Source organism: Coloeus monedula, assembly GCF_965178545.1.
Source record: "Coloeus monedula genome assembly, chromosome: 8".
Taxonomy (NCBI): Eukaryota; Metazoa; Chordata; class Aves; order Passeriformes; family Corvidae; genus Coloeus; species Coloeus monedula.
The window spans coordinates 6320523-6343432 of NC_138788.1; the positions used below are offsets into that span (position 1 = coordinate 6320523).

Sequence of the window (22910 nt, forward strand, 5' to 3'; positions counted from 1 at the left end):
TACTTTCATACTATCACAGTGTTAAGTGCTCAAAAGAAACATTTGTAGCTGTAATGCAGCCTCATATGTCTGCATGAGAAACCACCTGCCCCAAACCACAATCCAAATGCTCTCTTATTTACATGTAAGAAATTTTGGATAAGAAGCTAGATCCATACAAATTATATATGTGTGTGTGTGTATGTATATATAACCTATACAAATGCTAGATGTATTTTTGATTCTTCATTCTTTTCCTTGTATACATACAGAAGAGGATGCTTCCTTGTCTCCAGAAATACAAAGCAGTTTCTGATTTGAGGGAAAAGATGGGAACTGGGAGGAAGGGCAATTGACAATGCTCATGCCAAATGCTGGAATGATGCTGCAACACCCTGTCCAGGACTGATTGCTGGAAGAATGTCAGAGAATTGAGGCAGAAGGGTGTTGTTTTCTATGCAAGTCATTATTTGGTTGTTTAAACCTTTTTTCATCAGTACAATTTCTTTCTTGAATTATCAGGAAACGGAGAGAACACCGACCTGCATTTTGCAGCAGACCTCTTGGTACAGCAGTGCTGAATATTAGCAGACACTTCAGACACTGAAGCCAGGAGAAAACAAGCATCCTTCTTCCCCAGAAAGAGGTGTGGGAATGTGCTTGCTGCAGAGGTTGCCCTCACATCAAGGAGGAAGGTGAGGAGTTGTAAGAGTGCTGAACCTGAATGAAAGCAGGTACTGTCCTGCAAGTGCCTGGAAAAGGTTTTGCATCAGGGTCCTTATGAGCACAGCTTTGTGCCAGACCTTGGCCTCCCCCTTCCTTTTGTCTTGGGGCTGATGGCTGAAATGCTGGTTGTCCAGGAATCAGATGATTTCCCAGTCACTATTCTGTTCCTGGAAAAGCTGCTTCTGCTGATGGAGGCCTTATGTTTCTGATTTGCTTTGCTGAGCAGAAAAGCTTGTACTGGGACTGTAATTCAGAAGGCAACATTTGTCTCTTTCTCCAAGAGATGACCTGAGTCAGTGAGTTGATGCCAAGAGATTGGGTCCTTTATTTGCTGTTGAGAAGGAAACTTCCTTTTTTTCTTTCATTCTTTCTTTCTTCCTTTTCCAAGGCAAAAAGCTCTTTAGTGTTTCTCTGGCCCCACACAGAATGATGAGGGAATAGCTGTATCTTACAAATGAACAGAGACAGAACACTGCAGTAGAAAGACTTCAGTCTGATTGTTCTTAGGTACATTGTGCAGAATGCAGAAATATCAGATGGAGATGTCATATTTTCAATCAGTCAACCACAACTTGGAAATTATTAATACTATTTTCAGTCAAAACATCCAAAACAGATGAAGCTAAAACAAATTGAGGTTTCTAATCATGTAGATAATAATCTTTGCTTTTTTCACACTCATCTTCCGTGAGCTCCCAGGATTGTGTGTACTTCTAACATCACATATCTTGATGCATAATTAACGAGCTTCGTATAATGCCATGTTTGTTTATTCATGTCTACTTCAAATTTATAGACGAAATATCCTGAAAGCCAGAGTTGGAAAGCATGGAGCTAGGTTTTTGATGAATAATTTGTTGTCAAATTGATGCTTTTGCAGACATAGATCATCAGTTAAATAAACATGATTACAGACAACAAAATGGTCCTGCTGGGGTAGTCCGTGCCCCCTGAACCATAACCAGTCCCATTTGCACAAAGTTCTTGCAGGCTTGTAGAGCTGCCGCCTTGTACTTGCAATGATCTACTTGTCAGCTGCACCGTGGCAGTCTAGGGCAGCAGAAACTCCCCAGGCATTGCTGTGCTGGGAGCGGTCAACACGTGCATCTTAAGTTGAGGGGGGGGAACTGCTCCTGCCTTCAGTAGGGCTTGGAGCCAGACCTCTTCTTAGTTATTTACAGTACTCAAAGATGACACCCACATGAACTGGAGTTTGCATGGATTATCAGAGCACAGCTCTGCTCGTGCTTTCAAATTTTCATTCATTTTTGTCGAACAATGTCTTAAGCATTTTGCAAGATGTGGCAGGAAGGATGAAGAAACACATGGCCATGTTTCCTGCAGTAAGTCTATCTTTCCCACTGTAGTGGACTGGGGTCTCAAAGGGAAAGTCCAAGAACTGATAATGGCTGGGAATAATTCAGTGACTCAAGACTGAGGGAGCAAATGCTGAGAAAGTTGTAATTCCAAACATGGTCTGATGCAAGAGGTTGATGTACTGTAGGCACTTCTTAACATAATCAGCAAACAACGGTGGCCAAATTCTTTCCTCTGAGTTTTCCTAATCTGAAGGAAAGAATGGAAAGAAAAGTCTTGCATATGCAAAGCTCAGAGCTGTGTGTTATTCCAAAACAGTGGGGTTGAAAATGCAACTTTAAGTGTTTGGAGCAAAGATAACCATTTAAATAGTCTTTCATTTGGAGATCTGGCAAACCAGAAAAACAGAAGTGAAGATCTCTGCTTGCACTGAGAGCTGATTTCTTGAGGTCAGTGACACTGGGGTCAGTTTTAGCTGATTGTGGAGAACTTATGTGTTTTTAAATAATTGCACAGAGGCATCTCAGTATTTTGTTAAAAAAATGTCATGAAACCAAATTAAGTGGTTTATCGGAAAATACTGAAGTGAAGTATTTCTGTTTTGAATGTTAGACTGTAGGAGTCAGGCTGGTATTTTGCCAGAAAATGTGAGTTTGGGGAATCCTGTGGAAATTTCAAGGGATTGTAAACAGAAGCTGACTAGCAAAAGGTATAAAATCCAATGTTTTTATCAACTGAAATATACTTATTTAAGAAATACTATAGATGCCAACAATTGAGCAGTGCAGGGAGTGGAAGAGTAACTCCTGTTTATCCTTGAATCCTCCTTAATTTTCTTCCAATCAATCTAAGTATCAAGATGACGGATTTCTAACTGCACCCAGCAAAAAAGAGAATTGTTTCTTTTTACTCTTTAAGTGTAGTGTGGATTTTTACAGAGGAATGTCTTTATGGAAATTGCCTATGCCAATGGGTGTGGAATTTTCGAAGGAAAGAATTGAAAGAAGTTAGACTTCAGTGCAGCACCTTATCTAAATATTCCCCACAGGTAGCTACGTATTCAGCTGACTGCTGCTAAATTGATAGCTCTCCTGGAAACACTGTCCCTACACTTGAACATCAGAAAGGCTTTTTTGTTTTAATTTCTTATACATAAGGAAAAGCAGAATGGGTTCCAATGGGAATAGGACAAGAAAATGGGATGCACATGTGTGAGAAGTTTAACACATGTGTAAGTGCTCAAAGTACTGCAGCCTGTACTAATAAAAATTACAGATTTTTAAATTTTCAATTGCTTTTTCACTCTGAATGTTTGTTGAATAGCTTTCTATTTTTGTTTGGAAATACATTTTATTTTAGAGTTTATACAGTATTCCAGACTGCACAAAATATACAGCTCTTACTTGTAGAGCAGAGAACAAGTCATTATGCTGGAAAACTACTCTGTCTGCTTGCATTTTCTCCCAGTTTCTCTTAGCTATTATAGACAGCTTGAAACACCTTCCTTTTTTGCACTTACACTTATCTTGCATCCATATTTTCTATCCTATAGATCATACTATATTAAAACAGTATGGCAGTTAAAAGTGATTGTGGCAATGTATCAAAGTTATTTCAGGAGTAACCTGGTTTTTAATTTTCTATTAATAGGCAGTATTTTTATAATAAGTTTTTTTTTTTCCTGGCAGTCATTATTCATCAAAAAGGATTTTTGTATCCAAAAGGGTAGCTCAGTGCATTTTTTTATTGGCTCTAGGCCTAAACTTCAGCAAGTGTGTGATCAAGTATACCGGAAAAATCCTTTGTCCATTGCTAAACCTTATGAAATTGTAGATCAAAAGAGTTTTCCTATCTTACAAGGACTGTGGTACCATTCATGGGCTAAAAATGACTGTCAAAGTAATAAAACAACTACTGTTGTCAGGGAAAGATTAAAAGCAGCAGCTGGATTGTATACAGTCAACTTGAAAATCTTTCTCTAGGAAGGTAGATGCTTTAGAAAATGATCTGGCTTTTCAGTTGATTTGCCATGATTGGCAGCCCCATAAAATGGCTACTGACACAGGAACTTACAAAAGAAAGAAGCCTTTTTTTCCCCCTTTAAAGAGCATATTCTGCTTCTTGCCTTCTCCCAAATTGGACTCTGCATTTGGAAGTGAGATGTAATGCAAGTGTCATGGCAATGATGGCTGCCAGCCTTTCCTCTGTTTTATGCAATTTACCTATACTAGTTTTTTTCTGAAATCATTCCTGCTGTCAGTTTTCTGCAGCTTGTGTTTTAACCTATGCTCATTTTACTGTTTTAGTTTTGTTCCTTGACTTCATCTGTACATTTTGCAATTCTCCTTAAATTCAGTATATTGCCACATCAGTTTCCATGTTATTTTTCCAAGATCATAATCAGCTGGAACAGTACCAAATACATTTAATCTCCATTCAGTTTCTACCATTATCCCTAGTATAGAGGAGTGAATATTTTAATTGTCTCCATACTTCTTGTCATCCTGCTCCTCAAATTAGCTTGTGTGCAAACTTTGAAACTTTTTATTTATGCAAGGTCAGTGTTATTTCTTTAATTAATTCCTTTCTTTCCATTTAATTCTCTCTCTTATTTCTAGCCAGCCAGGCTTTCTTGTTCTTCTGAACGAAGTAGATTATCTTTCTATCTGTATCACAAGAGTTGGCCATCTGCCTTCCACTTGGTGATTTTTTCCAGATTGTAGTTGTCTTTGGGGTTTTCTTTCCTGATACCTTTTTGATTTATATCTATTTCTTAATGTCTTCCCTCAGATATTTCTCACTACATAACATTAACTTGGACAGTAGTTTATCTTTCTTACATCCTGCCAACACCATTGGAAATGAACTCAATGGTTTGCCAACCTTTTTTTCCCTGCTTTCTGATTCCAGCGCTCCTTGTGTTGTAATTTTGGACTTCACATGCCCCTGTGAGCATTGCTGTGCCTCTCCTCACCTCTGCTTGGCCAGATTCTGAAATGTAAGACCCGTTTGTGTTGTTTTCCCTTTGGATTATGTACAATGGAGATATGAAATGGACAGCTTCGTTTCACTATATCCCATTTTCCATGCACTGGTCTTCTTAAAACCATGTCTGTGTTTGGCTTTTGTGGGTCTAAGAATGAGCATGTGTTGCATAATTGGTCCCATCCCAAAGCCACTGATGGTGGCTGTGCCAGGCCTGCAGCAAGCCAGGTTTGTGAGCAAGTACAAGTTCCTCTTTCCCATTCACATGCTGGGCTCGGCACACACTGCCTGCAGCTTCACGTAAGGTCAGCAGTGTTCTTCCTATCTGTGCTGAGGATGGAAAACTTCAGCTGGGAGCCAAAAATTACTGTCCCTTCTCATCTTTTTTCAGTGCCCTGCCTGAGAAACACAAGCTCCCACAGTAGGTGACAGTTTCAGAAGGAATGGTGTTAAGGAGAACTGCTGAGCAGGAGAGGTGCTGGATGCAGCCTCTGGTGCAATGGCAGGCACTGATCCACCCCCTCGGCAGTTACCCTGCTTAAAACCCTTTTACCCAAATCTAGAAACACACTCTGAGTGCCTTTAGCTTCTTTTGGGGCTCAAGCTCTAACAGCAGCACCAAGCCTCACCCTTGCTGACCGTGGACCTTGAAAAAGAAAAGAACAACGTCTGATGTTTTTTTCAGATCTTTCTGAAGGAGAAATACAGATAAAAGCAAAGCTCTTTGTGACTGATTTTTTTTCACTATCTACTTGAAAGGCAGTGGGTCAGAATTAAGGCATTTTTGCTGCGGAGGAAATGTGTGGGATGTTGGCTGCAAGCCAGTAGCCACTAACATCCCTGCTGCACTAGGAATACTTGAATGAAGTGGGCGTCAACCTCGGGAGAGCGGGCATTTGGTAACAGCACTACCTACATCAGAGGAAAACCTCTTCATTGAGATTCAAGGAGTAAAAATATTGAATGGAGATAAACCAGTTTGGTAGATTCTTCTGAGGGACAGTGAAAATGGAAGAATTATCATCCGGTCTGGAAGATCATCCTCTAAGCTCCTGTGCTTGTCAGGTCCCATTCATTCCGCGGGACATGAGAACCATACAGCCGCTGACTTTTCTGACAGTATTAAAGTTTCATCTTCCAGTTCTGTTTTCTCAGCACAAAGAGTGATGAAATAATATCTGGAGCTTTCAGCCAGTAGTCCGTGCGATACGCAGTCTTTTAGGTTAAACCAGAATAGAAATCTGAAGTGTGTCAAATGCCTCCATAAAATATAATTTATTCAGACACTCATTTTGCTTGTGTCCAGCTGGATATCCACTGGGAAAAACAGAAGTGATTTCAAGAGTTTCTTTATATCACTAAATTATGAATCTGAAGGATCAAGCAGAATACTCCCAGTGTTGTCTTTCTCATTGTTATCTGTCCTAGTTACAGAGTTAAACTATCTTGCTGAGTCAGTCACCAGTGCTATCCAGTCAAAATATGAGCACATTTTCCTTGAATCAAGTCCATCATCACAACATGACGTCTATGAAATAGTTCCTCTTTCCACCTCCAGTAATGTGATAGATAAGCAACAGATTTTTTTTTTTGTCTGAAACTGCAAATCTTGTTCTCAGTGTGTGTAATTGAAAGGAGATTCCTATCTTATTTGTGACATCACTGAATTATTAGAAAGTAATACAGTCATTGTTTTCAAACAGGGAAATGACAATGATGGAAAAAGGGAAGGAAAGTGTTTTAGCTAAGTGTTGACAATGGACAAAAGTGGCCGTAAAAAGACTGAATAGCTAGAATAGAGCATCCCAAATATTTTAAAAAGCTCTTCTTCTTGCAGAAAAAATAAAGAGATCCTGGATAAGTGACAGAACTACTTCTGTGTAAATCTAAATGTTTACATGGCAATAACAATTCAGATTTTAGATGCAGTTGTGTGTGTTGGCTCAAACACGTCTGGTCTAATAACACTGAGGTTACAGAAAGCCAGGGGATCTATGACAGCTAGGTGACATGGATGAAAAATAAGTGAATTTGAGCAGGATTTGAGAAAACTAGACCCATGAACTGGAGCAGGTCTACCAAAGTAAGGTAATTATTTGTTTTAGTTTTACTATGGATAATAGCTTTGTGTTGCCAATTTGCCTTTCAAATTCTGGTTTTGGAAATGACCTGTACAAGCTATTTGTGGACAATTTGCAGTGTCCTGGGCAGAAAGCCTGGGGCAGGGGGAAACAGCTTTAATGCCTCAGGGCTGCGTAGTTCCTGTGGCTGGCAAACTGGAAACCACCAAGCGACCAACACAGCAGGCCTGGGTGGGTTGATGGCTAATGTCTGATAGGAATCAAGCTTGAAAGATTAGGGAGAGAAAGGTGCTCGCTAGAGCAAAACCAACTGTTGGACTTCTAATGAGTTGGAAAAGTGAATCAGGGTTGCAGCTTGAAAAAAGGTGTGAGGCTGAGTAACTGTGCAGCCAGGAGAGCCCATGGACTGATGGATGTGGTGGAAGTAGCAGTTGCATAAATGTGGATATCTGTGAGAAGACAGAGAACAGAGCCAGCAGTCAGAGTCTGAGATGAGGAGAAGGACCTGGAAGAAAGCTTTGTGGCAACGAAATAGGAAAGAGGGAAGGAATGATGGAGAAGGTTTGGATATTGGAAGATACTTAGACACTTTAGCAAGAAAAATGGTCTGAGGCGTAACATGCTCAGGAAAATGGAAGAAGAAAATGTAACTGTAATGACTTCTTCTGTGAAGAACCCTTTTTTTTCTGAAATCCCTGGGTGGCAGGCAGCAAATTAGCAAATCCTCAAAATGAATCTGGAAAGCAACCACACTATCTGCTCTGAGAGAAAAGTTTAAATTGTCTAACATAGTTTTTATAAGGAAAAGAAAAATGTGCCGGAGGGCTGAGAGTTCTTAAGACCAAGTTATAAACCTTTGAAAATAGGATTTTATAATGGAAATGCAGAGATCATTAACTATTGTAAGCACCTCTAAGAATGACACCTCTATAGTAAATTACATTCAAATTAATATAAAACTGTAAAGATTCTCTGACAGCTTTGATTATGTAAGTTGATTTTAGTAGTTAAATGTTGACTTTCTATAATGCATTCTCCAAATATTATACTGAATGCTGCATCATATATAACAATTACCATGTCACAGTGCTATTTTGTGTAAATTAAATTATTGACAGCAATATAATTTTGTATTCACTTTATTATTTTGATCCATTTTTCTGTCAAAATATAGAATGACTCTTCACTAGATTTAGAAACCAGTAAAACTCTTTAGATGGTGAAGTATTATTCTCCATACATTATTTTTCCTTAGCCTGTAATGAGATTGGGGAAGAGAGGGGGAAGCAACATTTCATTCCTCCTCTGACATTGTGTGTGTTTTTAGACATGTTGTCAACTTTAAATTGTGTTTCAATAATTGTGCTTATCAGAAAGTCTGCAAAGTCCACGGCAGCCCGGTCAGGCTGTCCAGGCATGTGGCAGAGATGGTTGTTTTTCATGTGCTCCGGCACAAGCGCTGTCCTGAATCACGGCACGGAGTTTGATTATGATCATAGCTTATGATTACAGGTTGGACTTGATCATCTCCAAGGTCTCTTCCAACCTAGTTGATTCTTTGATTCCATGATTCTATGATTACTCAGCCTAGCTTTAAGGAGTTTCTATTGTACATCCCAGGGTGAATACTTCCTGGTCCTTGATATCTCTTATGAGTTAAGGTGAAAAACATCATCTGTGTGGTGCAGCTCTTTCTACATACCTTCTTTTCCCATGTCCTTTGTGGGGGAGTATGGCAACAGTGACTGTCCGTCTTCGGCTGCCTGGAAAGTACTTGCAGGTTGTGGTTTTAACTGCAGATCAACATTTGTAATGCAGCACTTAGGGTTTTCTCATTCACCCTTCTACAGATGCACAGCCTGTCAGCTCCTCATGACCTGCACGACACTAGAGTGCAGAAGTTTGGACACAAGCTCTGTCTTCCTATTGGATCTCGGCTCTTCTCCAGGCAGGTACCCTGACCCCCAATATGGAGACAGCCCAGCTGGCTCACTTCACATAAAGCCCAAAGCCTGAATCATAAAGACACAGGGAGCCCCCAGAGTGACTCTGAAACATGTGCTTGGGTGCTATCCTATAAGGCGAAAGAAATGGGCTCAGCTGCTTTCAGGCAGAAAAGAGGACTGAATCCAGCACATCACACACCATGGGCATGGACTCCAGTACTCTTTTGTACTTTCTGGGCAGAAAAATTTCCTCCATTCTGAATGGTGGTAGAAACACTCAACAAATGCTCATTTTCTCAGCTTGTCCAGACCAGGAAGATTGGGGAAAACATACTTTTGCACATCTCAGTGGAGTTTACTTATGGCTCAGGTACAACCAAGCCTTAGTCACATCTGCATCTACTCAATAATAAAAATCAAAGACACGTTGGCACTCCTGAGAGCCTGGGAAGCAGTTTCTGGTCCCTGGGCTGGTGAATGCAGACTTGTTTGTGGCCATACAGCTGTGGGCTAGCTATATCTTCAGTAAACTGGCCCAGGTCTGTGCCCTTAATGCCCTGTGAGCCTTAAATTAAAGATTATTTTTCAGATGCTGTTTGCAGTTGTTATTCAGCTGCACAGAGCATGTGGAATCAAGGGGACTGAGAAGAAAGCTGCAAGTTGCCAGCATGGTGGGGATGGGACAGGGGATGAGAGGTAACAGGGGAGGGTACTTGGAGTTCACCATTTTTAATGCTCTCTAAATATGCCAAAGTTTATTTGTCTGTTGTCCACGGGTTGGGAACATATAAATAAAATATATGTCCTTTCCATGGCAGCACAAAATTACAAAAAGTCACCTGATACTGATGAAATGCACGTAACCATTGCACGTGCTCTTAATTCAGTATGAAATGTTATTATATTGTTATGTCTGCATGCACCAAATTCCTTTGTGCTTAGTTTTAAGGGACAGAAGCCTGGAAACACTTGGCAATCTGTCCTGGAAATTACTGCTAGTGCTGAAAGTAGATGCCGCTTCTTAGCCTGGGTCATTCATTTTTCCCTTTGCTTAGGCTCTGTTTGTTATTGATCTACACTGCACATTCAAGATCTGCAGTGTGGTGGCAGTAGTAGTAGTGTGAACATGGAAAAGAATCTGCTTGCTTGAAGACTGATCTGTTTTTATATTAGTCTGATAGAAAAGCATTAGAGCTCTGTCAGCCTTACCCTCCTAAGATACTGGTATTGACTTGCATTCTGTAGGCAAATAGAGCTTAATAACAATAATTGCAGACACAACTGTTGAAGGACCATGTCAGCATGACCATTTCTGTTAGCTGGAACATTTATAAAATGCCAGGAAGTCATCAATGGGTAGAAGAATTACTTCCTTCTAGTTTCTCGTCTAACATTTAGTAGCTATCCCTCCTTTGAATGTTTAACTTGTAAGGAAAGATCTTGTCTTGGCACCTTTCTGCATGTAATTTCATGTATCTTCCCCTGTATGAAGCTGTTTCACACACAACCATGTTACAGCAGTAGAGTTTTAACAGGACCAGCTTCATATGGGAGTAGACAAATAGACTTGAGTCTTCCTATGGCACAGGCACAAATGCTAAGCCATGATGCTGAATTTCTTACTTGGCCTAATTTCTTGTTTGATTTGCCAGTGTGGGAGTTAATTGTATAAACACAGAAATATGGGAGATAGGAAGAAACACACTCTGTGCTCTCCTGTTCGGGTAGCTCTGTTTCTCACTGGCTTTGTTAATGTGTTGCTTACAGCAGTTTAATGGAAGGGGGGATGAGGAACAGTTGGCGATGAGAAGGACTTAATGTGAGAAGACATGGAGAAATCATACTGCTTGATAGGAAATATTTCCTCCCAGCATATTTCTGTGCTAGCCCACATAAGTGGAACTCTATAACAGTACCCTGTGACTACACCTGGAGATGCAATGGCATTGAGTTCAGGTATTAAACAAATATATATCCTGGTTCATCTAATTTTGGCATCTGAGATTTTAGGTAGCAGACATTCCCCTTGATGTGTGAGTGCCCAAACACTGTGGTGATGAGCCAGGCCTCTGTTAGCACCTCAGGTTACTAACCTGGAGAGAGGAACTATGCACAAAAGGAGGATTTAAAGCTAAAACAGAGCAAACAAGAACTAACAGCTGGTTAAGTTATCCTGGGAGTTGGGAAAAATGAACCTGCTGGGCAGGTATTCCCTAATGATGTTGTTTTGACTTTACTAGCCTGTCTTCTTGATGTATCCTCTATTTGTTCAAAGAAAATCATCTGCTCCTATCAGCTATTTCAAAGTAAATTCACAAGAATAGCTTGTTCCCACTCTATTCCAAATATAGATGTTGGCAGCAATTGCTGAGATAAGGGGGAAGGAAAAGGAACTACCAAGGAAGAGGAAAGACAGGAGGGGGAAGAAGGAAAAGACAGCTGAAAGGTTGGACAACAGAGTAGAGAGAGAGAGAGATGAATGAGAAGGGAGGTGAAAGAACAAGCACAATACATCACAGCAGAGAAAACAAATCAAAGAGATCAACAAACTCCTGCAAAACAGGTGGAAGCAGCCCAAATATACGATGAAAAGGACTATGCCCACCCTCAGGAGAACCTGGAGTTTTAGCCTTGAAAATAACCAAACTGCAAAAATCATGTCAAATTTTTTTTGCTCACTCAGATTTTAGGGGTTACATGATCAGAAAACTCAAGCTAACTTATACCACTTAAAAATCTGGCCCTAGAAATTTTAAAGCAAAGCATGTTGCTTATTTTAATCTCTTGGGGGGGTGGAGGGTGGGTGTGTGTTTGTTTGTTTGTTTTAATTCTCTGCTCCAATAAAATTTGCTGTCAGTTCCTGACAGAAAGCTATCTATTGGGTAACCTTGCTGAAAATTAATCTGAATCCCCTTGTCCTAAAGAATTCTTAGTCAGGATGGTCTTCTGGTCAAACTGGAGCATGTAGACATACCCTCAGGAGCAGAAAATAAAAGCTGATAAAAACTAAGGAAAAGCCAGAACCACACACAGATTGACTCACCCAGAGCAAAGAGCTGAGGGCTTTCAAGGCTGAAGACAGATTTGTTTAAGACAAAAACACAGAGAAATGAGACATAAATGGAAACAGGTTCTGAGAAGTGGCATATAGGGCAAATGCAAATGAATGCTTGGCAATCTAGAAGTCCTGTAAGTGGCTCCAGCTTCCCTGGCGGGATAGGAAGTTTCTGGGAAACACCCCACAGAGCTCTTCTGCATCTCTTCTCAAGAGAAGACTGCTTAGAAAATGGTGTTAGAGGTTTGCTTTCCCTCCTGGTTTGCTGGAGACAGATGTTATACCTGACCTTACTTCTCACCTGAGGATAAAAAGCTATGTCCAATTCTGAAGGCACTGTTTCCTATACACTGAATATTCCCAGAAACCCTTCTGACAGGCTTTCTAAGCACTCAAACAGTAGGTAATGGTACCAAGAGAACTGAAAATGTGACTCTTGCTATACTTCTTTTATTTCAGTCCTTCAAGGAAGAATGCCACTTTCATCATGAAGGGATGTACTCAATTAGTCTCTCTCTCAACTAAAGACCCAGCCATGGGACAAGGCAGTATTTACACAAAACACAGGAGACACGTTAGAGCAGGAAATACAAGGGTAAGTGAAACTAGTTTCAGAAGAAAGGACTGGAAAATAAAGCTTTGCAGGCAGACTATCACTATTCAGAAACAAAGTCGTCATTATTTTGAGAGTCTTGTCTCATGAATGACATGTGTATCCCAGTAATTTTCACAGCTGAGAAGCAACTTTTTTTTCTTTTTTTTTTTTTCTTTTTTTTCTTTGTTCCCCCAGCAAGCAGCATGCAGAGCTCCTATTTTAGCCTTTCAGCAGGAATGCCCCTCTGTGGCTCACTCTCAACACTTCCCTGCAGTACGTGATCCCCCTGTCGACATTGTTGGGGTTGTGGGGGTCACAGGCTGTGGCTGGGACCTCTGACTCAACAGGGCTATAGTCGCTCTATAGGTAGCACGACTGTGATGAAAACCTTTATGGGTGCTGTTACACGGTGAAACACCAGCAGAACTCAGCCCAACGCATCGCTCTTTGCTCAGCTGCTGTGTCCTCGCTGGCTCCCGGGAGCGCCTTTCCCCAGGAGAGGGCAGTGGAGCCCGCACACGCTCCCGGCTCCCCTCCCGACGGCGGCGGGGAGCATCCGTTCCCTCGGGTGTTCCGTGGGGAACTCATGGGCTGAGTGGAAGCAGGATTACGGATTTAATGTATCTGCTAGAAACCGTGTACGGGAACATCCAGGAAATAGTCTACGTGTTTAATAACGAGAATAAATTTTGAGCAAACAAGTCTGTTGTTGTTTTTATTTGACTGGAAGTTTTCTCTGTCACACATACTTGTTCACAGCCACACAAACTTAAACTAGTAGTTTGCTGATTCCACATGGGTTTATTTAATTCCTATAGCCCGAATTAGAAAAAGTTATTGACATTTAAATAGCCCTTCAGAATGCTGCTACTGCTATCCTAAGCCAAGTCCTCACAATAAAGTCATTTACTTATTTCAAATTTACAGGCATTCAACCTAAGACAACAAGCAGCCTTGGCTGAAAACCACAGAGTGGTTTCAAGGTACTGTAATTAAGGGCAGACTGGGATGCCTTCTCTGCTCCTTAGCCATCCACTTCCCCTAGTATGCCAGCAGTCAGCCAGCTGTTTTCTGTAGGCTCATGTTTACAGCAGGTTCCCCTGGCTGTATTCCAGGTTTTGGTAACTGGCCAGTGCAGACTAAGAGCCTGTATCAGGCCTGTGAGGGGCAGGCAGGGCAGGCTGAAGGGAAGTGGCTTTTGCCTGCAGCCTGGGAATCCAGCAGACACCCCTGGCTAAAACAAGCATTGCTTCCTGTAAGGACATGACAAATCTTTCTACCCCCAGTGAAAAGGGGTAAATTTAGGAAACTCTGAAATCCAGCTTTGGAGAGAAGATTTTCTCTTTTACATGAAACATTAAAAACTCACCAACCCCAATATGAATCTGGCCCAGACTCAGGACAGACATTCTTTGCTGTTGTCAGTGTCATTTGTCTCCAATCTGTAAACAATTCCCTGTTCCCAGGTGAGTTCCTACTCCCCAGGGCACCTGCTGAGTTGGGGCCACCTTAACTGTCCTGAAAGCAGTAGGATGCAGAGTGGAAGTGGCAGGCTGTGTTTCCCAAGCAGGCCTACTAACATCGTTGCTGTTAGCACGAGGTCGGGCAAGTTTTGCTGCAAAAGCATAGTAACCCCCTGGAGAGATGACTCAAATGTGTGATGCTAAGCTGGTTAAATGTGTTGCCAGCTCTACAGATGATAAGATGCCTTTTCTTCCTCAACCACTCTCAACTTAGGTATGGAAGCAAGGAAAATTTTATTTCTACAGCTCATGTCTCAGGTACTTGTGGTAGAGAATGGAAAATAAATCCCCAGTGCAATGTCAGCTAGAAACTTGTTGAAAGAGCAAATACAATAAATCCAAAGGGGCCTGGTTTCAAAGAAGTTGGGAATAGGAGAGAAGTCCTGCCTTTCAGCTCTGAACCCTCCTCAATCACTGCTATATCCAGTAAGATGTCATGCATGTTCAAGGTTCTTGGTGTGAGTGGGGATTTGGAAATTTGCACCAACAATCTGCCTGTCATATGAAACCAAGTGGTTTATAGGAAGCACAGAAATCAGTAGGATATTTCTGCATGTAAGGGCCATTGACATCAGTGCAAGCTGGACAGTCCAACCCTCGGAGTCTGCTGTAATCAGCCAAACGGGGATCAAAGGCACAAAGCACAGGCAAAGCAATACAGCAAGGATATCTGAAAAGGGCCCAGAAACGTTTGAGTTTCATCTGTCAACAACTTCCTGAAACTGAGCATTAAGTATGTTTCCATGTTGCCCCATACTAGAGCCTGCTGCCATTGAGACAAAGCCCCCATTGAAAGATGTCGAGTGATTTGATTGTCCCTGGAAAGGCTGGAAATCAGACACAATTTACTCTATTCTTAAGAAGGCTTTTAAAATTAACCAACCAAGTCAACTACAGTAATATTCCACAGGTGAAGTTAGCAAGGAGGTTCATTAAATTTTATTTGTGTCCGTCTTTCATTGACTCCTTTTCCATAGTGGAAGAACATAAATTAGCCAAGGCAGTTCAAAGCTAGAGTTGATTCACAGGGAGATTAAGGTGGGGTGTGAAACCTTGGTTCTCTTTTCTCCTGTGTGCATTATGATTTAGTGTCATCAGTGGGCATGTGATGTTTTGAATACAAGAAGATGATGCAGAATATCCATAAGCCCTAAATCTATCTGCAATGTTTTGCTGTAAGGAGGATACTGCACTTACTGTTTCTCAAATTCATGTAAAGTAACTCACCCCACTGCACAACAGATTCCAATATTTTGTTCTTTCATAGTAGCGGTTAGACCAATTATAGCTCAGCTGTAACAGAAAGGTACAATACAATTGCTCCTACTTCTCAGTCAAATTTCCCAGAACCTGTCTCTCTGTCACAATTTAACTTTTAAATTGAGATGGGTTTTTAAATGAAAATATCTAGAATCCTGCTGAAAGCTTGCTTTCAACTAAATCTCATATGTCAAATTGTATTGGCTGTACATTAAGTGCTAGAAAGGACTGGTAACAAAAATCTATGTTAAAAACCACTGTTATATATTTACTAATTACTGTGTATACTTCTCTGATCACCCATCAAGGCAAATATCTAGGTTTACACCTACCATTCCTTAGAAAATGCCCCTAAATCTTTTACTTTTCCAGGGACTCTGCTGTCTAGTCTGGACTCTGTGGTGCCTGGACAAGTAGTGAACCTGGAGCATCACCAAAGGCAGTGAACTGGAGGAACTGAAAGAGCCTTTCTCAGCTGGGGTGTGAGGTGTGGCATGGATAAAGAGGGTCCTGGGAGACACTGTGACAGTGCTTGGGAGCCAAGGCAGAGGTAAGTCCATGCGCCATAGGGATGCCCGAGCACACCCCTCTTCTGTGGCACAGGCTGTAATGTATTAGACCTGTAAATATTAGTATGTGCAGTTAAAAATGAAAGCGAAGAGTTTTTAGCCATCCTATGTATTCTCTGGCTTGTTGCTTTGGAACAGGAATGTACTGTTGTAGTATCTCTCATATGTTGCCATGTCTTGCTGCTGCTTGGGTTGTCAATGGGTTGTTTTTTTACTGCAGACTATTGAAAAGGGGCCTCACACGCTACAGACCATATGTGGGAGTTGCTTTCCTAAATACAGTAATAAACAACCACGAGATGAAATATCCCCAAGTAATGAGATTAGTGACATGGGATACAGCTTTCAAAAATAATTACATCTGACACCCTCATCAGCAAGAAGATGTAGGGGCTGCAAGCTCTAAGCTTGGGAACAGTGTATGAAAGATTGGCTTCTCCTGGGAAGGGAGGCACAAGGGAGGTTATTTTTAGTACTTCGGAGAAAAAAAAAAAAAAAGAAAAGCCAGAATTTAAGCACTCTTCGGTTTGATACCCTCGTTATGGAGGAGATCATGGAGAAATAAAGCAAAAGCGGGAGTGGAAATGTTACTGAGGATGGAAACTGTGGGAGCAAGAGGTTGAACTGAGCAAAGCGGGAGCGGTCGGGTCAGAACGGAACGAGGTGGGGCGGCGGGGGGGCACTCCTGTCCCCCTGCCACCCCTCCCCGTCCCGTCCTCGCTTGTGCCCGTCGATACAATAACAACCCAGCGACGGCGGAGCAGGCGGTTCCGTTTTCGCGACGGTATATATAGATCAGACACTTTCCAAAAAAAGCAGCGCCGCCGAGTCGCTCTGTTCGGCGGCTCTTTCCACCCGTAATTCAGAAAGAAAAAAAAAAAAAAACAAAAAACCAAAAACTATTTTTTAAAATTATTTTTTCTTTAAGAAAGCTCTATTCCGTGAATGCGGCTGTTTCCTGACCCGCCGCCGGTTTGCGGTTACGGGCTGCAGAGAAAGTGAGCGGGGTCTGGCGGGGCGGCCCCGGGACCTCCTCTGCTTTTCCGAGCCTTTTTAAAATTTTCCGGAACGAGCCCTAAAAGGGCAGGCGGGGCGGGGCCGGATCCTCGCCTTTTTAGGACAAGGGCTCCGCCACCGGAATACCCCCCTGGGCGGCGCGGCGGGCGGCGGCGGGGGCCGAGCGGGGCCGGGGCGGGTCGGGGCCGCCCCCGCGGGGCGCGGAGGGTGTGCGGGGAGGGGGGGCCGGGGCGGGCGCGGGCCGGCGGGTCCCGCACGCGGGCGCCCACGTGACCGCCGGGCCCCGTTCCTCAGTCCTTATATGGGCAGTGACGTCCCGGGCATTCAGGGGGCCCCCATAAATAGTTACCGCCAGACTTGTCCTCCAGCGCGAGCTGCGGCGGGAGCGCGGCGCTCCCGGGGCACCGCGGGCACCGCACCGCCGCGACGGGGCGGCCGCCCGCCCGCACATGCCGCGCCGGCTCCCCGCGGTCCCCCCGCGCCGGTAGTGGGAGGCAGGGGGAAGCGCCCCCTCCTCTCCCTCCCCTCCCCGCCCCGAGCGCCCACCGCCGGCCGGGAGCGCCGCTCCCCCGGCCGCCCCGCTGCCCCCATGATGACAGCCAAGGCGGTGGACAAGATCCCGGTGACCCTCGGTGGGTTCGTGCACCAGCTCCCCGAGGGCATTTACCCCGCGGATGACATCTCCGCTGCGCTGCCAACTTCGGTCGCGATCTTCCCCAATGCCGACCTGGCAGGGCCGTTTGACCAGATGAGCGGTGTGGCAGGAGGTAAGAGGAACCCTCGCAGGTGCGGGCCGGGCCGCCCGCGGAGAGCGGCGGCGCGGCGGAGACCCGGGGCGGTGGGCGGGGGTCAGACTGGAACGGGGCGCCGGGACCCTCTCCGGGGCTCCCCCGCTGCCTGGCCGGGGTCCCCACCGCCCCTCGCGGCAGCCCTACCTCCGCACCCAGCTCGGGGGGGAAAGTTGCAGTTGGCGCGGAGCCCCCCTGCATCCGGAGCGCAACATGTGCGCGCCGCAGCCCCGTGCTGGGCCGGGGCGGGCGGTGGCTGGGACCGGTGCCGGTCGCCCGGCGGGTGGCGGCGCGGAGGGCTGACCTGCTCCTTGCCCCCCCAGACGGCATGATCAACGTGGACATGGGCGACAAGCGGGCCCTGGACCTGCCCTACGGTGGTGGCTTCGCGCCCAACGCCCCGGCTTCCCGCAACCAGACCTTCACCTACATGGGCAAATTCTCCATCGACCCGCAGTACCCTGGCGCCGGTTGCTACCCCGAGGGCATCATCAACATCGTGAGCGCGGGGATCCTGCAGGGGGTCAGCACGCCCTCCTCCGCCGCCTCCTCCGCCGCCTCCTCCGCCTCCTCCGCCGCCTCCTCGGCCACCGCTGCCTCCGCCACCTCCCCCAACCCGCTGGCCGGGGCCCTCGGCTGCACCATGGCACAGGGCCAGCCAGCCGACCTGGAGCATCTCTACTCGCCTCCGCCGCCGCCCTACTCGGGCTGCGGTGACCTGTACCCGCAAGACCCCTCTTCGGCTTTCCTGCCCGCCGCCGGCGGCGGGGCACTGCCTTTTCCCCCGCCGCCCTCCTACCCCTCACCGAAGGCGGCGGCGGCGGACGGCGGGCTCTTCACAATGATCCCCGAGTACGGCGGCTTCTTCCCGCCGCCTCAGTGCCAGCGGGAGCTGCACGCCGGCCCCGACCGCAAGCCCTTCCCCTGCCCCCTCGACTCGCTCCGCGTCCCGCCGCCCCTCACGCCGCTTTCCACCATCCGCAACTTCACGATGGGGGCGCCCCCGGCGGGCGCCGCCCCCGGCAGCGCTCCCGGCAGCGGCGGGGGCGAGGGTGCGGGCGCCCGGCTGCCCGCCGGCGCCTACAGTCCCCACCACCTGCCGCTGCGGCCCATCCTGCGGCCCCGCAAGTACCCCAATCGGCCCAGCAAGACGCCGGTCCACGAGCGGCCCTACCCGTGCCCCGCCGAGGGCTGCGACCGCCGCTTCTCCCGCTCCGACGAGCTCACCCGGCACATCCGCATCCACACGGGCCACAAGCCCTTCCAGTGCCGTATCTGCATGCGGAACTTCAGCCGCAGCGACCACCTCACCACCCACATCCGCACGCACACCGGCGAGAAGCCCTTCGCCTGCGACTTCTGCGGCAGGAAGTTCGCCCGGTCCGACGAGAGGAAGCGGCACACCAAGATTCACCTGCGCCAGAAGGAACGGAAAGGAGCCGCCGCCGCCGGCGGGTGCCCGCAACCCGGCGGAGGGAGCGGTGCCGCCGCCCTGGCCCCCTGCGCGGCGCGGACGCGGACGCCCTGACGGCGCGGGACGCGCAGGACCCAGCGCGGAGCCGCCGCCGAGCGCGGCGGGCGCGGAGCGGAGCGGGGCCCGGCGGGGCGCGACGAGCACCTGGCGGCGCCGCGGGGCTCCCCCGGGCCGGGGCGGGCCGGAGCGAGCCGGAGCGGCGGTTGTACATAGGGGCTGCGGCGGGAGGATGGATGCATGCAGTGCCGTCGTGGTGAGGTGTCCTTGGTGCCTTGTGTGGTGTAGAGCCCGGTCCCCTGTCTGCATGTGGGGGGTGCCTTACCTATCCGCTCCGACGACAGCAGCGACACCGAGACCGGAAAGTTTTTCCCTCCCTGGTTTTAGTATGGCTGTACATTTCTGCCTATTAATATTGGGATTTTTTTTTTTTTTTAGAGACTATATTTTTGTACGCACTGGTTTGGGGTTTTGGTTTTGTTTTTCCTTTTGGTGACTTAAAAGTGTTCCGTTTGTAGTAGGACTTGGGACAGGATGTAAATACTCGGGCTGGGACCGGCGCCCGTGGTCGGCCGGGACCCAGTGCGCCGCAGGTAACACGAATAATGCACAACCACTAATGGGGGCTGGAAGGAGAGGGGGGTGTCTTTCTGGCCACTCTGTAAATAAACTTTTCGACAATAGGGTAGGTGCTTACAACGTTTATAAAAGACGACAAATAAATCTCTTAATTATGCTAAATTGACATCTTTATTTCCGTAGGTTCCCTGGCCCGACCCAGGGACGGGGTGTCCCCCGGTCATTCCCGGCCCGCGCCGGGTCCCGGCGGTGGAGGGCTGCGGGGCAGCCTGGCCCGGGTCTGCTGGGCGCACCGCACCGCCCCGCCCCGCAAAACCTCGGCGTGGAAAACCTGCGGCCCCGGCGTACAAACATTCGCTTTTGGGCGCGGGGATTTCCCTCGGAGACGAGAGACGGGATAATATTAACCAGGGAGCGGGGTGGGTTTTTTTGACTCATTCTGTTTTGTTCCGCGGTTACGATCCGCCCCAGGCAACCTCCGCGAGTGGGCTCCGGAACAGTGAGTACCGCCGCCCCGACGGCCGCCGCTCGGGGGAAGCGGCTCCCGGGGCCGCGCGGGCGGCACCGCGCCCGAGGGCTCTGCAACGGCCCGGGGCGGCGGCGCTCACCCCCGCGGCACAGCCGGACTGCTTTTGCTGAACCCACATGGCCGCAATATCGCGCTTTTTTTTTTTTTTGTAAACTTATTTTTAGTTGTTTTTAAAGATGTTATCCCGGCCTCGGCCCGCCCTCGGGTCCTGCCATCGGTGCAGGGTCGTAAAGGCCCCGCGGGCTTGCTGCTCTGTCACACAGATTCCCGGTGTGGCCCGCACTGCAGAACTGAGCTGCGCTGGATGGACCGCACCACTAATGCCACAGCCCAGCACAGCAGGGCAAGGGGGTCAAGCCCTTGCTTGGTGGTTCCCAGCCTCTGCTTGCCCAGGTGTTAGGTCCCGTTGTGCAAAGCCCCAGCAGCACCTGCCCTTTCTGTCTGATACACCCTGCTCCCCATCTTCTGGAACTTGTGCTGGCTTTTGGGGCAGCTGCTCTTCGCTTTGGAGAGGCAGTCAGTGGGAGCTGAAGTGACATATCTGGTTCTGAATCAAGACAGCTTCTAAAGTTGGGCATGGACCAGCCTGTGCAGAAGCCATGCTCACTGCCCCACCATCCACCTTAGCAGCACAAGTAAGCCTTCACGTCCTGGGCTGCAGTTTTGCCACCTGATCCCATGTGGTCCTGGCCCCCAAGAGACTACAGCCTGCTGCTGGAGGGATGTCACACAGAAGTTGCAGCCTCCTTTCCTGCTGGGCTTCTGCAGGTACCGCCATGGCCTTGGATAACCACAGCTCAGTCACAGCCAGAGCATCTTGACCAAAATCGGTACCTCAGCTACCCAGACACACAATCCAAGGCTCCCCTTGCACTCTCCAAAATACTGTCTCCAGCCATGCTACAAAGAAAAAACCCAAAATCAAAAGCAAAAATGAGGTAACACAGAAATCGTAAAAGAGCTGAACTAAAGAAACTGCTGGTGACTAGTGTACAGCTACGAGAGCACCTCAGATCGTGTAGTATCAATGGTCCTACGCTCCTGTCTCTGCCTTGAAGTGAGAGCCAGCTTCAAAAGCAGCAATAGTGTATGGGCCTGGATTTGCCTGCAGGATTTGGGCTGAGAATCCAGTGCTAAGCATCGCCTCTCAAGGAAAGGCCAGTCACACTGTTTGGATTGTCAGGCAAAAGAAACTAGCACTCTGTACTGTAGTTGGCTCAAGGCTCTCATACTTGTGAAGGAAAGTAATGACTGGTCAGTGCTGAGATATCCTGTATTTATTCTATAATTCAGCAATAACAATTATTTTGCTGTTGTGAAAACACAATAATCAGACTGCAGAGAAGAATGGCATTACAGACTTAAACCTTCTGCCTACAGATAACCCAGAACATAGGAAGTAAGTTTCAATTAGTGAGTAAGCAAGAAGTTACACAAAGAGGCTTTTTTTAAAAATGCATCTCAGGTTTTCGTTGCTATTTTTCCACCTTTAAATACTTTGATACTAACACCTTAATTAAAAGAAAATAAGGGGGGGAAAAAAAAAGGGTTTGCCATGGTTAACAGCACTCCACAGAGTGACCATGCTGTCCTCTTCAGAAAGATGCATTAAATATTGTCCGATTAAACATCTTGACTAGGTTTTACACATGGAGGAAAAAAAATTAAAAACCAAGCATGGGGAGGATAGAGCAGATGAGATAAAAAATGCTCACTGTAGCAGTTTGTTTTTCCAGTACAGCTGTTTGCATGCACCCTGCTATCTTCTTTGTGGACTTCTGAAAAAGGATGACTGTCTTCATGAGCCTTGCAGAGAGGTAGAAACAGGCTGTAACACAGGGAGGCATTGCCTTATAATTAATGACTACATTCAATCAAGAATTGTTACACATTAACTAATGCTAAACTGCAGGGAAATTCCAAGAAAAGCAGGTAATCCAGCTGCAGAAATATCAGACACCTTAAAGTGCTCTAATAAATGGAAATCACCTGAAATAATTTCTACCAATTTTTCCTTGCAAAAGAATTAATCCATGCATGCATAATGCTGACTGTATATTACATTCATGCTTTCGCAGGCCAGGGGGAAAAAAAAAAGCAGCAATGCCGTCTCAGAATCATTTAAAAATTCACACATACAAGCCACTGTACAGGAAAAACAAGTCTGCTTTTATAAATACACAGAAAAGTGAAGCCAGTTGTGGAATGATTTCTGGAGCAGGTTGGTACATCACTTAGGAGGTTGCTAAGTTGTGTTTTTTTAACTCGAATTCTCACATCATGACTAAGATGGCCAAGGCTGCCCTGGCCTGGGTTTGTGGTATGAAGTGTGCGTTAGGATCAACAGGCACAAGACCAGTCCCTGCAGTACAGATGGGGCATTCCACCTGTAGAAAAACCTTCTCCCGTGTTAGAAAGATTGCATCCCCTGCCATGGACAAACTGCATCCCAGACCGCTTCCATCATACAAAGGCGAAATTCACGGTGTC

General features: G+C 46.3%; 1 protein-coding gene across 1 annotated transcript; it reads left to right on the forward strand.

Annotated features, from left to right (window-relative positions):
* Nucleotides 1-17354: 17354 nt before the first annotated feature.
* On the forward strand, nucleotides 17355-19369 carry EGR2 (early growth response 2; the record flags this gene model as incomplete). The annotated part of the gene is made up of 2 exons (XM_082286501.1): nucleotides 17355-17820; nucleotides 18165-19369. The coding sequence occupies 2 exons, from the start codon at nucleotides 17355-17357 to the stop codon at nucleotides 19367-19369; spliced, it is 1671 nt and encodes a 556-aa protein (XP_082142627.1).
* Nucleotides 19370-22910: the final 3541 nt, after the last annotated feature.